The sequence below is a fragment of the Quercus lobata genome, chromosome 2 (assembly GCF_001633185.2).
Source record: "Quercus lobata isolate SW786 chromosome 2, ValleyOak3.0 Primary Assembly, whole genome shotgun sequence".
NCBI lineage: Eukaryota > Viridiplantae > Streptophyta > Magnoliopsida > Fagales > Fagaceae > Quercus > Quercus lobata.
The window spans coordinates 65,858,606-65,874,527 of NC_044905.1; the positions used below are offsets into that span (position 1 = coordinate 65,858,606).

Below are 15,922 nucleotides of genomic sequence, written 5' to 3' on the forward strand. Positions count from 1 at the left end.
AATAGATTATAGGGATGGAAGTAAAATGTTCTCTCTCAAGTAGCAAGAGAGATCATAATCAAAGTAAGGTCATTGAAGTTTTATTGCGTAAACGAATACAAGGAGTTAAACCTTTTTAGTCAAAAACTACTTGGGTGAAAGTTTCGTTGTGAAAATAAGGTTGAGAATAGTTCTTGTTGTGCAGATTCTTTGAGCGGGGCCTCGAGTGCAAAATTGAATGCCACCAAAGTTGCAAAGTGAAAACTATCGAGGAGTTTTAACCCAAGAGGATTAAGGGTATGTTTGGTAATTGTTTTTCCTCTTATTTTCTGTTTTCAAAAACAATTTTCTATTTTTAAAACAAAAAAAACTTGTTCAGCAAGCCAAAATGGACAGAAAACAAAAATTGTTCTCAAAACTCAATTTGTGAAGGAAACTAAAAACATGAAAAAGGCTGTTTTCAGTTTCTAGTTTTCAAAAGTTAATGAAAACACGCATTTAATTAAACGAATCTTCATTTAATGAGTTAGCATTAAAATTCAAATCCCAGTAACAACATATTTTAGTATTTTCTATTTTTTTCTTCAAAAAATTAAATTTTTAATTTCCACTAACCAAACATGTTTTTGATTTCAAAAATATAAGAAAATTGTTTTTTCTTTATATTTCCAAAAAAAAAATTTTGAAAATAGAAAAAAAAATCGTTACCAAATATATCCTAAATGTTTTCTGTATGAAAATAAAGATAATAATCAATTGGTGCAAAGATTCTTTGGGCTAAGCCTTGCATGTGAAAAATGAATGATGTCAAAGTTTTGATGCGAAAACAAGTAAGAAGTTACTTTTCGAGCCAAACAACTGATGAAACTTTTAGTGCGATAATAAGTCAAGAATAGCTCATGGTGTGTAGGCTCTTTGGGCTGGGCCTTGGTGAGAAAATGAATGACATTGAAGTTTTGTTACAAAAACGAGCGAGTAGTTACCTTTCAACCCAACATGACTCAAGTGAAAATTTGATGTGAAAATAAAATCGAAAATAGTTCTTGGTGTGAAATCTTTAAGTTGGGACTCTATAACAAAAATTAAAATTAATGATGTTGAAGTTTCCATGAAAAAACGAGTGAAGAGGTACTTTTTAGGTCAAAATAACTCAGGTTAGCTTCAATTGTGAAAAATAAATGAAGTTGAAGTTTTGGTGCAAAAGCAAGTGAGGAGTCACTTTTCAAGCCAAAATGACTCGAGTGAAAGTTTCGGTGTGAAAATAAAGTCGTGAATAACTCTTAGTGTGAAGATTCATCGAGATGAGCCTTAATTGCGAAAATGAATGACATCAAAGTTTTAAAGTGAAAATTAGCGAGGAGTTACTTTTCAACATAAAATTATTCAAGTTAAAGTTTCAATATGAAAATAAAGTCAAGAATAGTTTTCAATGCAAAAATTCTTCAAGCTAGGCCCTGCATGCAAAAATGAATGACATTGAAGTTTCAAATCCCCCAGTTGAGATAGAATCATAAATAAGGACATAACTTAAGATGATAATTTTCCCTATGGATTTTGAGACAAGGACATCTTCCCATTGAGGTCCATATGTGTAACCTCACCTCCTCCATTCTCATATGCCAATCTTCCTCTCTAAGGCCATACGTATATGATCTCACCTTCTACAAGCTCATGTAGCAAACTCCCCCTCATGGTTCATGTTGACGCCAAATCTTGACGCTTACCACTCTTTTGAGAGTTCTTAGTGACACGTGTGTATAAAATGGGTGACTTGTGTAGACATTTGAATGATGTGTGTGCATTAATGAGTCATTTTGTTTATTTTCTATTTTTAGGAGTCGTTGCCAATTATGAGCTTTTTAAGTATGATTGGTCACCTATGTTTAATTTATTTTATTTATGAATTAACTAAGGGAATCATAAGGATTCTTAAGCTTAAAAGGGAGACAAGTGCCTTCTGTTAGAATTATGGTTAAGTGATTAAACTCACAATTTCCTAATAACTTAAATTTTTGGGACAATCGGTAATTTAATGTGGTATCAGAGCAGAAAATCCTGAGTTCGATCCCTGTCTTCACTCTATCTCCTATTTAAAATATTAAATTCTCACTTGTTGAGCTCCCACTTATTAAGGGGAAGTTTAGGCCCACAAGTGATGGAGAGTGTTAGAATTATGGTTAAGTGATTAAACTCACCATTTCCTAATAGTTTAAACTTTTGGGATAATCGGTAAAATTTAACACTTTCAACCAAAAATATTAACCTAAAGTTCTATTACATGTGAATAGGGTGTTAGATACCCTACAATGTCTATCCTAAAATATTTGTCAATAAATTATAACTTTGCCGTCACTTTTTAGTTTTTGTTGTTATGTAGCATTAAGGGTACACTACCCTTTTTTTTAATCAAGTATCAATTGAAACTCATCGTCAATGAAATCATGTCACTAATTTTTTTTTTTTAAAATGTCACTAACATGTCAAAATGAACTCAAATAATATAACTTTCATAGAATATCAATTCAAACTCATCGTAAATGAAACTATGTCACACCATTTTTTCTTTTTAGCCCAAAGCGATAAAAGAGAAAACCATATTAAAGTCATAGGTGCATGTTAATCGCTAAACAAAAACTATATATATTCCTATATATATAAAAAACCACACATATATATATATACACAATATTCATATACCATTTGTTTTGTAAGATATTTTAATTATTCTTTCTCATTTTAACTTTTCATAACATGAAACAAGACCTATAGATACTCGAAGCTAAAAATACCTATGTATACTACTTTTCTTTTTCTCTTTGATATGTCTAAGTATCCTATGAATACTTCTTTATTAGAACCTATACACCTAGTATTGTCTTTTTTAAGCATGCTCTACTTCATATTTAATACTAATATTTTTTTAACAAGTAGACAAAGTAATGAATCCTTAATTAATTGAGCCACTAAAGAAAATGGTACTATAATAATGTTCAAATTTATCTTTACCCCAATAATATACAATACTTTCATGTAAAAAAAAATTAATTCTAATCATTCAATGAATAAAGTTGGATTAGATTCTTCCACCCACCGCACAGAGAGACAAAAGTGAGAGAGAGAGAGGGTTGGCTTTAATTGCGCGCTTTCATAGGCTTTTCTTTTTTCCTCAAAAGAAAGAAAAAAAAAAAAAAAAATTTCCAGGCACACGCACAAACCCATATATAGTATTCGATTTTCCAAAGCATATAGTAAGTTTAGTAACAATCTAATCTGATCCGACCACCCAAATTTCGGAGTTTCAGGTTTCTCTGTCTTTGACTCTTTGTCCTTGTCTTTCCCACAAAACCCATTAATAAAAAATAAATAAACAAAAAATAAACGAAAAATAAATTACAATAACACGACTAGAATCTCTCTTTCTTTCTTCCTTTCAAGTCCTCAGCTCTTCCTAAAGGTACTGCTCGGTCTCTCTCTCATCGATTATCTCAAATGGGTCTCTCTTATTTTGATGATTCTATGTGTTATCTCTTGGTTGATCGTCCTAAATTGATAGAATCTTTCCTGGGTTTTCAATGCTATTTGAAAGTTATTTGTTTTTCTTTTCAATTCCGTGTCTTTTTATGGAATGGATGCGTTTGGCTCAATTATATGTTCCATAATTATGATTATCATCTTTGTTTGTGGGTGGATTTTTGCCGTTGTTTGATGTGATACTATGACCATTCCTTGCTGCTAAAAGAAAGAACCCTTCTCCTAAATTTGAAGAACTGTAAAAATCTTGACAGGAAAATTTTACTTTTTGTTGAATTTTCTGGTAATTACTTACCAATTTTGACAGTTTTTCCCCTTTTGATTTGTCAAACTTTGTATGGATAATTGGCTTGTAGAATTGCAGCAGCAATTGAGCACCCAAAGATTATTATTATTATTTAAAAGATTAAGATGGGGATAACTGGATTATTCTAAGAATTGTGAACTCTGATTACGTTATTAGAGAGTAGCTTCTGGGTTCTGTAAATGGACATTGCTTATTTTGATTCATCAATTTGATTTGAGGACACCTTTTTCGCCTCCTTTTGATTTCTGTTATTCACATAATTGTTTTAACTTAGTTATTTTCGTTTGCTACAGGTGAAGAAATATAGCCATAAGTTAGTAGTATCAAGAAATTTGTGATTTATAAACAGAATAGAGAGGGTACTGGTTTGTGGAGGCTGTGGGACTTCTGCGAGCTGAGCGCCTCTCTTATTTGTTGTTTCTTATTTATCAAAGTAGACTTATTGCGACAGGAGCTGTTTCTTCTTGAGGCATATGCATACCACAATTGATTTCTGTTGATGAGATTGGAGAGTTTCTGTGGAGGGTTTTAAGTGGAAGAAAAAGATTACGGCTGGCAAAATGGGTGCCGTCTGTTGTTGTTTGAATAATGATGACTTAGAAGAGTATGTGAATCCAACTAGTGCTGTATATAGGAACTGTACATGTCTCAGTTGCTTTGTTCAGAACCTTCTTAATGTGGTATGTATCTAACTCCTATTACTCTTCTTTTTTTCTTTTTTTTTGGGAGAGGGGAGGGGGAGGGGGATCTGTCTTCTTTGTGGGCGATATCTGTTTGAATTACAAATTTTACATTCAATACCTGCAGTTATGATACTGTTACTTAATCCAGCATTTCCCTTCTATTGCTATATTTTACTGTTGGAGTCTTTAAGTTTGTTCTCTTATTATCAAGCCTAAGAATTTTATGTGCAAGCACGTGCATCTTCAATTGTTTTCTTTTTACAAACATTTCAGCATTGTAATATACAGAAGATTATATCTAATTTTGACACTACACGGGGAAAGTGTTGCTTTTACTGTATGAGTCGTAGGTATACTATTTATTGTTTTAACCCCTGCCCTCTGCTGTGGTTTTGTATTGAAAGCTGATGTATTGCTTGCTTATTTCTTTGAAGAACTGTATACAAAGGTTGTTGAAAGAAATGGAAACATGTTAAAAGATTATTTTACATTTCTCAGTTTAGGAATGTTCAGCAGCATTTCTTATTCTGAATTTGTAGGACAAGCTTATGTTGATGCAAGTTCATTATGAAGCACATATTAGTCTAAAATTATTCATGAAGATATTAATGTTAATGATGAGATCATTACCTTTAGTATAAAAACATATATTTTTCGTTTGACTTTTGGGTTCTTTTCATATTTTGTAGTATACATCACTATTTAGAAGAGGGGAAGTGAATTCCATCCCTTCGTCTATTCAGGGGGCAGCATCTATGACTTCTACAGCATCACTGGACAACTCTCTATCTGGCATGTATCGTTCTCCTCCAAGGCCCTTGCCTTATGATGCTGACCCCAGATATTTCCGCTTGCAGCGGGATGGACTTGTCTCTAGACGTGAGAAGGGATCAAGTCATTCACATGAGGAGACAGAGCCTCTAAGAAGTGATGTTGATACAGATCCGGAATCTTTAAATTCAGGAGACAAATGGAATGAATCTGCTTGTGAAGATGGATCAAAAGAATACCGTTCTAAATCCTCAGTTAAGATCTCATCAGCAAAAACTACTATAACTGGAGTTGGAAACTTTTATACATCATCAGAAGATGAGGACGTCTGTCCTACATGTCTTGAAGGTAAAATTTTTTAATTCTTCTTTTAATATTCACTTTTGCATTGTGGAGAACATATAATTGTAGCAACTTTTCTGTTACTTTCTAATATGTTGGAAGGTAATTGACACAGACATGACTTGACAAGTGCTAGGACAAGATTGGGAATTTAATAAGTATTTTTGTTTATTTTCTTTTGACACCTCTCTGAAGAACTACATTTAAAAAGAACAACTCTACCGCTTAGTTAAAAGGGTCCATTTGATTCCATTCATGAATTAGTCCACTTTGAGTGTGATCCACCAAGTGTTTAATAAGTCTTGTTTTAAGTTTATTTTGTATATTTGAGCATTTCGTTATTCAGTTATCGTGTATTAGAAAAATGTGTAGTTTTCCAAATTTAAGAGGTTGTGATGCATGTAACTGTTTTATCTTAAGAAAGGATGAAGGATGTGAAAAACTGGATCTCCGTGCTCAAGAATGCCTGAGAGCATTGTTAATATTACAGGCCAAAAAAAAAACCCCAAAAATAGATAACCTTATTGGAAGCTATTAAACTTTTGAAAATCACAGTACAGATCTTAAAAATTTTTCTTCTATTTCTATTTTAGAAAAGTTTTAACCCTTAAATTTTTTTAGTATTCATGTCCTTCCAATCCTCCTATGAAAGGGCAATAGCAGATTTTCCCCAACAGCCTGATCTATAAGGGTAATTTCTGTGGAAGCTGGAAGCTAAAATGTGGTGAATCAATGGTGAATGTTTCACACAGTTCACTTATATCTCCATATTTTTTTGGCCTTCTGCTACACTAGGCTCAAAGGTGGGAGGCATAGACCTGTTGATTGTGCATTGATCAAGAGTGCTATCTTAGTAAGGACAGAGGGCATATAATCCAATCTGTTAATTCGGAGCCGCATTTTGTGGATTTGTGATATGTGTTGCAATTGATAACTTATCTTCGAAAATGTACTTTTATGGAGTACATCTTTTGTTGTGTAAATTCTCACAGCTTTGAAACTTACATTTGATGTGCAGAATATACTACAGAGAACCCCAAGATAATGACCAAATGCTCTCATCATTTTCACCTGAGTTGCATTTATGAGTGGATGGAGAGAAGTGACAGTTGTCCAGTTTGTGGCAAGGTAATTTTTTTTTTTTTTTTTTGATAGGTAAAATTTTCTTTTATGCATATTTGTTCATTGTATATACACACAACACACATTCATATATGTATGTAGGTATGTAATGTATGTATGTATCTATGCATGTGTCTACATGGGGGCACATTTATGTATGTATATTTATTTATTTGTTTGAAAGCAAGGTATGGCATCATCATTATAATTTTAAAGGAACTTGTGATGAAGGTTTGTTTCCCTACCATCCTCAAATTTCCTTAGTTTCTTTTTAGTATATGCATATTCATTTTTCTTTTCTGATCATGATAGTATTACTCTACTAGTGGAAGAAAGATTATTGCTCCTGATCTGCATCAGATGGAAAATTAGCTCTAGAAGCATATATGTAGATATCTTGTCACATTAGTTCTCTTTCTTTGTTAACATAGGATGTCGAATTTTTGTTGAAAAGACCCATGCCATTGGCTATATTGTTAATATACGCGGGTTTTTCGGATAGACAAGTGTTTTTACCGCTTGCATAAAATTTTTGGCTGCTGATCTCATTCCATCACTTCAAGGCACAATTAAAAATTGTTGTTATATGATTGAAAAGTCCAAACAAGTCCCTTCAATATATTTTCAAATACCTGAAAAGGTAATTGACTATTCAGAAAAGGCCATTTATTTAAAGTTTTAATCCATGAAATCATTTTTTCCCCTCTCACTAAGTTAGATCTTCTCTTTAAAAAAAAAACACATGTTCTTATGAGATCTCAAAATGCATTTATACTGGATGTTCTTATGAGATCTCAAAATGCATTTATACTGAACAAACACTCTACATGCCCTGTGTACTGAACAAACGTTCTACATGCCCTGTGTGCATATTTTTGAGGATCAAGGTCTGCCATTTGGAAAACCCACTTAGAGATTTGATTTACAACCAATACTATAAGTGCATTTTTTTTTTGTCAGTTATTGGTTTAAGAATTCAATGGTTTAAATCCATGATATCTCCATCCATTCGTCTCTTGTAAGGGAAATCGATGGGTCCTTGAAATTTGATATTTCTTATTAACTGTGAGGGTAACACAATCAACTGAGGACTATACCTCATGAAGCGGAGTTCACCACTTTGAATCTTCCCATCACCCTCTGTTTTGGGCCAAAGCTTACTTATCAGAACCCAATATATATATATATATATATATATATAAACAGAGTTTGAATATGTATTGGTTTATCAGATGAACAGATATTTTGTAGGTTGTTTGGATGGAATAGAATATGTGAGGAGCATTTTGTAAAGTTATTTGAAAAGGGGTGGAGGATAAGAAAACTTGCAGAACACCTGAGAACCAGAGTATGTGCAAGATGTGCTAGGATGCAATAGAGAAAATAACGAAGGAATGGGAAGGATGTTAAGTTGCATAGAGGGGAAACTAAGGGAACAACTCCTTAAGATCGCTCTAGGAAAACTCAGTTCTAAACTGAATGGTTTGTAAAATTCACTCAAAGACCCCTTTACGAATGCCTAGAATTTGCTTTTATAGATGCAAAGTTGTGTGGCTCAGGCTAAACTACTTTATGACTACTTGTTGGTAATTCTTGGCTAATCTTTAACTAAGTAATTCTTGGCCAAGATTTCTTGAATATACCAATTACAATTTGTTACAAGAAGGAAGTAATTGTTACAAAAAGACAGCACAAGCTGTTACAAGAGTGTATGCAATTGCTTTAATGCACTGCATCACAACAGCTAGCATCTTGAGGTATCGCTCTTCGTGTGCAGTGAAGAGGTAATCAGTTTGCTGAGCTTTTGCAGCTTAAATGTAGGTGTCCTACGTGTTTTATGTATTTAACAACTGTTTTTTCAAGCAAAGCAATTAAGGTTTCATGCTTAGGTGACCTTACGTTTTATTGATATGTGAAGTTTCATCATCATTTTATGAGTAACCCAAGTTGGATTGGGTAGTTCTGCAGAAATGGTGACATTATAGCTGCATCACTCATTCCTGATGATGCTTTGTAAGTTGTAGAAATTGGATGGCTTATTATTGGACCCAAAAAAAAAAAAGCATGAATTTCTAGAAGTCATATTTCTAAATTTTTGTTAACAAATTATGTTGTTTCCTTAATCTTTACTTATTCTGACTTAGTATTTACTTGGTTGGCTTCTATAGGTGATGGTATTCGATGAAACAACATAATCTTGATTGAAAGGTTTTCGTTGTAGAGGAAGCCAGCAACACACGGAGAGGAGAAAGAAAACCAAAGTGTAGTCATTGTGAATATCAGAGGTTAAAGTGTTTGTTATATATAGTAAATATTAAAAATTGTTCCTCATATCGATTGTTGTGAGTACGTGTTCCAAATGTCCTTAATTCCTTCACTGTTTCTAATTGAAACAAGCTTGCAATTTTATTTGAAATACGGCTATGGTTTCTTCAGTATGGCATTATACAGGTTCTCATGAATGGACTGAGGAGAAGCATTTGAAGTCCCTCTAGGTCTAACTGTATAGCTTTGGGTTTTTCTTTTATATTTTGGTGTTATTATTTGCATTGTTGGCTATACATCTGGTAGATGACGGGTCAAGCTTGAACAGGGCTTTCACTTTAATTATTAAAGAAAGATGCACAAGAGGCAGTCACATTTGTTTTTGCATCAGTGATCAGTGTGTGTTTGTGTTTGTGTTTGTGTGTGTGTGAGAGAGAGAGAGAGAGAGAGAGGACTTGAGGTCATAGCACTGATAGCAGGGCCACATATTTAAAAAGAATATAGGGTATAAATAAAATATTAGACAGTTTTTAAATCTTTTATAATTGAGCCCACTAAATAAATTTTATGGGGTTCAATCATATGGCATATATTATTTTTCTTGTTTACATCAAATATTCAAATAATTAAGGGTTTTTTCCTCTTATAATTTACTTGTTTATTTTAAAATATTAATTTATTCCAATGAAATTGAAATTGATTACTTTAGGGCTATTATTATTATTATTTTTTAAATAATGACTTTCTTACTTTGTCGAGTCTAGTTAAACTCTTTATTAGTTACTACAATTTATGTTAGGTTATTAAGTTTATAATTAAATTGTTGAAGCTGAATAATATTTTGGACAAAGTTTAGCTACCTTATTCAATATCTTTTTATTAAAGGTGATTTTTGACAAATCTATCATTGGATTACATTTTCTTCTTATATTTTCTATGTTTGCAAAATTTTTAGAAAATTAAAGATTAATCGTTATGTTATTAATAAATTGTTTAAATTGTAAATTTTTTTAGTTTAAAATTATGCATAAAATATGAGTTTATATATCATATAGTAAATAATATCCAATTGACCCAAAATTTAATTTGTGTATTAAGAGCGTAAAGAACATGTAATTCAACGGTTAGATTTTCAAAATATATAGTAATGTTTATTTTATTAAGATTGTAGTCTTAGGTTACAACTAATTTTGTAACTAAACTTTGTTCTAATATTTTTCACACGAATTATGGACCCATTTCTCTAGAGAAAACCAAGCATTCACATAGATTATGTATTTACTTGTAAAATTTGCCTGAACTTTATGAAGATTAAAAATGGACATGGATAGAAAATAACTGTAATTTTTTTTCATTTCATTCTACCCTACCAAACAAGAACAAAATATATTAATCTATCATTTTCTGTCTCCTTGTTTTTACATCAAACCAAATTCATTAACACTTAGAGCATTCTCATTCGATCCTCCAAAATCCATTAAAAGCCAAATAAGATGATATTGTTCACAAGATTACAGAAAACACTATATATTTGGTTCTTTATTATTGTCAAATTTTGCAAAATGATATAATTCTCCTTTAAATTTGAAGGAGCGCTATAGCATTTGTATTTATTACTTTTTCTTTTTTCATTCAAACTTTCTCTCCTAAAAAACCTAAAAAAGACTCTCTTTAGCCTCTTTCTCACTCTTGGCATCGAGGCTCAGTTCCCCATCAACATGGGCGGTGTTGGCATGGTGATCCTCGTGAACGCGTTGAAGTAAACCAAATGCGTGGTAGTTCTCATGGTGGTTATCACAAATGCGTTGAAGTAAACTAGTTGCAGCATTGAGGGTTACTTAGTTGCAATTTGTGTTTTTAATTGGGTTGGTCTTGTAGACCAATCACTCCTCGAAAGACGACTAAGAATAAATAGAGGGAGGAAGAGGGATTTCAAATCCTAATATCTTCTCACGAGGGCGGATACGTTAAGATCTTTGTTGGGAAGACCTTGCTAGTGAAGTAAGCAAGAAGAGGTATGTGCGGGTGTAGTAGTTCAAGAACTATGTTATGACTTGATCCCTTCAAAAGAGTAGGTAGGCAGCTTGATAAAAAGATCTTAGGTTCAGTCGCCAAATCAAACAATCATTCAAATTCTAAAAACTCGAATAATAGAGGAACTGTTGGGAAAAAGGGTAGAAATCGAGGTCCTATACCTTGTATTAATTCTATTCGGCCTTATTATTATTATTTTTATTTACTTTTTAATATAAATATTGTTTTATCTTTGAGATATTTAGAAGGCAAAATGTTGGGTGTGGGTTGCAGGTTGTTGGCCATGGTTGCTGGGTTGCAGACATGCAGTGGCGCTGGGTTTTGCATTGACAGGTTGTGGTGGCGTTGGGTTGCCAGAGGCAAGATGGTTGGGTAATTTGAGATGTTTTGATCAGGTTTTGTGATAGGTAGCTGTGGTTGAGTGATTTGGGTTGTGTTGATCCTATTTGTGAGAGAAAATAATAATAATAATAATAATACAATGCATTACAAAATATAGAATGAGATGTACGCTCTGTTTGTTTCAGTAATGACGTTTTCTAGAAAACAAGTCATTTTCTAAGAAGTATTTTCTATAAAACTATCTCATTTTCCAATGTTTGGTAGCAATTTTAAATGAGTTGAAAAACAACTTCCTAACTTCCCTTATTTAGCTTGCTATGAGATATTGTTGTTTTCCAAAAAAATTTAATGGAAAACAATCTTTAAAAATAAGCCTTACTTATTATGTTGACCAAAGATAGTTTTCCTTTGACTCATTTTTTTATGCTACCAAACACTGGAAAACATGGAAAACTATCTTTACACAAGATTTTCCATTAAAACAAACGGAGCGTAGGGTATATTCTTTTAGGTGGTTCTTTAGAAAAAGTAAGGTTTTTGGTGGTTTAATTAGAGAAATTGTATATAAATATAAGTTTATGTGAATGCTCTTTAGTGGTAAAAACACCATTTCTCAAGAAAAAAAAAATTGTCAACTTGGAGGTGTGATTCTATCTTTATATCCCTAGATTAAATTTTGAGCCTGACAGCTCTTCAAATCTCAAATTTTTTTTTTTTTTTTTTATTTAAAAAAAAAAAACTCTTTTGAAGTCTCCAACCTTTTTCATTTCACAGTCAGCAATGTAAAAATTGTCAACTTGGAGACTTCTCATCATAATTTAAATCATTGAAAATGTTCTTGCAAAGCATTATTAAATGAAGACAATCTTATTCACACCATTTTACTATAAGACATACATGTCACTATAACTGTAAACACAAGGCATAATACAGGGACCAATAAGTATCTCAACCACACATATCATAATATTAAAGCAGGCAAAGATATGCTGTCCTTTTATTAACAACTGAAATAGAAGCTTTAATCTGTAAGGTTCTCAACTAGACTACTTGGAAAGCTCTTAGAAAGACCTCTGGGGGTTGGGCACCACTCAATTTCTGGCTTCCATTAATCTGTCAAGAAAAACCAATAGTATGAATGGACCTGCTTGGGTAGTTATACCGAAAAATAAAGTTTACAAATTGTGAATTTTTATCACCCACCACAAAATATGGGACGCCTGAAATACTTGCTGAGTACTTCTCAAGCTCCTCATTAACCTTAGCAGACAAAAGGAGTAAGGTTAGTTCTATCAAAAACATCAAAGGAGAACTTGTGGCGTGGTCTATTATGGAGAACACAATTTGAAAATAAATAATGATTTTCACAAACATTGAGACAGGTATGCATTTGCAGAATTACAAGTTTTTACTTTCTCAGCAACCAAAAGGAGCACAGAAGAAAAAATGTACATGATGCTCCAGTTGATTGCCCACATTGCTGAAGAAAAAATATCTAAAACTTACAAGTTCAACCCCAAAATGCAGTAATAAGTCAGATTTTATTTTCTCCTATTATATCATCTTTGGCAACCAATTGCAGCATAAGAATTAGCAAAGAAAAAGACCTCCTTTAACCCATTGTTGGGGTCTCGAAGAAACTCTTCTGCCCCCTCTATCCCAACCTCTTTAGCAGATTCCAGAAGAAATTCCCTGCGAATATTGGTGTTTGTTAATATCTGAAGTAAGATGTGCAAAGATAATCAACTCTACACTGATAATAAACAAAATAAGCCTGCTGCACAGGAGGATCTTATATCCTTATTGGGTTACCCTGGTGAGGAACATTTCATGCCAAACAACTCAGGTTAAATAATAGCAAGACTAATGGTGTTTCCCAAGTTGTTTTTTAACTTTCAAATACTGGCCCCTAGAGTATCATTGTTCTCATAGTGGATTTTATTTCCAGGAAAGAACCAACTGGGGACCAGCAGTTTTAGTTGACTGCCAGTGCCATGTCAAACTAAAGTAGAATGGTCAATAATTGCAGAAATTTTGGTTCTAGAAAGCAATATATTTTCTTCAATTTTATTTTGATAAGTGAGTTGAACATGTGGAGCTCAAGTCAAAACGAGGATTTGTCCAGTTGTTTAGTCTCTAATAACTCATGATCTTTGAAAGAATTTATTTTAATTTTTTGGAGGTGGAGGGGTGCATTCTACATGGTATTCATGTTAAACAAAAATCAATCCATAAGAAAATTAATATTAAGCATTGTTTACAGGAAAATAAAATTTATTCAAACAGCCTAAACATTTAGAAAATATAAAGATCAAACGTTCCACAGCCAAACTTACTGGTCACCAATAAATTTTGCCTGAGTGAAGTAGCCAAGAGAGAGCACCTCCATAAGATTATGTTGCTTATCAAGACCCTGTTGCCCAACGAAATGCATAAGCCTGTGGCTGTCTAGAGTATTTCCCCTGTGTGCATTTAAGACAATGTTAGTGGAATCTCCAATAGATTAAAGTTGCTTCATAGCTTCCTCACCTATATAAAGTTATCCATATATTTAAAACTGTTTTTATGCTTACGTGAGTCCTGAAAGGTTATATTCCAATCCATGGCCTCTAAAAACCTGAAAATTTGCAAAGCAGTCATAATTATTTATTGCATACAATGACCAGCCAAATCAAACTTAATGCAAACCAATCAATGATATGTATATAAGTGATTCAGAGAATATTTGGAAAACCTCCGACATCCGAGCTTCTATCCTCTCAGTTTGAGATCCAAACTTGTTCCTGTAATACTCTTTCTTATTGATGCCTTCTTTTGGGGCAGAAGGATTAAGTTGAAATGGATGCCATCTAATCTGCAAATGTAGTTGATAAAAGATAAGAGTGGGAACACAAACATTCGTGCACATGCACGTGCAAACACAGAGAGAGAGAGAGCAAACCTCAAAGTCATAGTTATCTTTAGATGCAGCTATAGCTTTGTCAAGATTTTTTTTGCCCACAAAGCACCATGGACACACAGTGTCTGAACTGATATCTATTTTTATAAGCTTTTTCTGAGTGTTGTTTCCAACCGACTCGGATGCAGACATGATGCCTTTGTGTCCGCAAGCTTTCTGAAATATATTGATTCAGTTTTGAATGCAGTGAAGTACAGTAGTTTTTCTTCTTCACATGTTATAACTCAAGATAACATTTTCTACCAAAGAATTATTAACTGAACAAATTACAAAACACATGTACTCTTGAATCGGAACCCTGGATCAAAATGAAGCCAGGTGCATAACCCATGACTACTTGAAAAGCTCTATTATTCAAAGCACTAACTTTTTATTAAACATAAATCCTAATTTTAAGCAGTTGAAATATGTCAATAAATCCTGCCCTTCAGTCCAAGCAAGGGCCTTCTTTTCTGTGAGACTCTGCTTGATGTTTACATCTACGTAAATTATTACTACCTCCAGTAGTACGTCTGCCCTAAATTCACTAACTTTTAAGCAACCTGAGAGCTACCTGAAGAACATGACTTAAAGTCTAGTCATGACAAAGAAGAAGGAAACTGCATGCTATTCAAATGACCACTCAAGGACTCTCCTCCAGAATGCCTCATATTCAATTACTAATTTTACAAAGGAGCAGAGAAAACAAAAGGAATCATTTTTATTTATTTATTTATTTTTAAAATTTTCTACAAAAGAGTCTTATAGCTCATTTGACGCCTCTTAGTATTTTCAACGAAGACTTCAAATCCTCCCTAGCCCAATTATTGAATTATCAAAAAAAAAAAAAAAAAATCATTCATTATCAGAGAGGTACCCTTTTGTCTTACTCATTAATCTAGCCCTATATTTATTTATTTATTTTTTAATTTAAATTTTAAACATACCCTTTCTTTGTGAAAATTAAGAATGAAATCTTCCAACAACCCTTATCTAATCTAGCCATTTTAATCAGATTTCGCAACACAGTAAAAGGAAAAGAAAAAGGGTCATCAAAATGATCTCATTTTAAGAATTTAGCACCAACAAAGAAAATTAAAAGCTACACCACAACATCAACTAGGAGATTTTCTTTCTTTCGATTATTACACATATCAGAAAGAAAGAAATTAGAAAATAAACATGACAAATGGACATGAGTTTTCTACACACAACTATTCCAAGAATTTCACTTCCCATGACAACCCCCCCCCCCACCCCCAAAAAAAAAAATCATATTTTTAGCATAGAAGATGAACACTGATATATATATATTTTTTTTCCTTCTTAAATGCAGAATTTCAGCCAAAGCATCATATAGTGGCAGAAGAATACTATATAAAGTATTGGAAATTAGATTCTCAAAAAAAAAAAATGCAATAAAAGAAATGAAAAATGAGAAGAATTGAAAAAGTGGGTATTGGAAATGGTTAAGGAATAGAGAAATGTTACCTGAAAGAGAAGAGAAGAGAAGGTGAGACTTTGTGGAGGAGATTGGATTTGACACACACCAAACGCATTGCCAGTTCAATATATACTTATTGAGGTTTGATCTTCTCAAATGAAAGA

At 32.8% G+C, this 15,922-nt stretch overlaps 2 protein-coding genes across 2 annotated transcripts; one reads left to right on the forward strand and one right to left on the reverse strand.

The window, feature by feature from the left end:
• The first annotated feature begins 3,139 nt into the window (after positions 1–3,139).
• Positions 3,140–9,170, forward strand: LOC115976248 (E3 ubiquitin-protein ligase At3g02290-like). Its single transcript, XM_031097421.1, has 5 exons — positions 3,140–3,433; positions 4,111–4,497; positions 5,190–5,619; positions 6,632–6,741; positions 8,904–9,170. The coding sequence occupies exons 2-5, from the start codon at positions 4,378–4,380 to the stop codon at positions 8,928–8,930; spliced, it is 687 nt and encodes a 228-aa protein (XP_030953281.1). The 5' UTR covers positions 3,140–3,433; positions 4,111–4,377; the 3' UTR covers positions 8,931–9,170.
• A 3,053-nt stretch (positions 9,171–12,223) lies between these two features.
• LOC115976249 (uncharacterized protein YwbO) lies at positions 12,224–15,922 on the reverse strand. Its single transcript, XM_031097422.1, has 8 exons — positions 15,806–15,922; positions 14,318–14,491; positions 14,111–14,230; positions 13,950–13,993; positions 13,713–13,838; positions 12,984–13,068; positions 12,580–12,636; positions 12,224–12,489 (listed from the first exon to the last, which is right to left on the reverse strand). Exons 2-8 carry the CDS (start codon positions 14,465–14,467, stop codon positions 12,418–12,420), a joined length of 654 nt encoding a protein of 217 aa, XP_030953282.1. The 5' UTR covers positions 14,468–14,491; positions 15,806–15,922; the 3' UTR covers positions 12,224–12,417.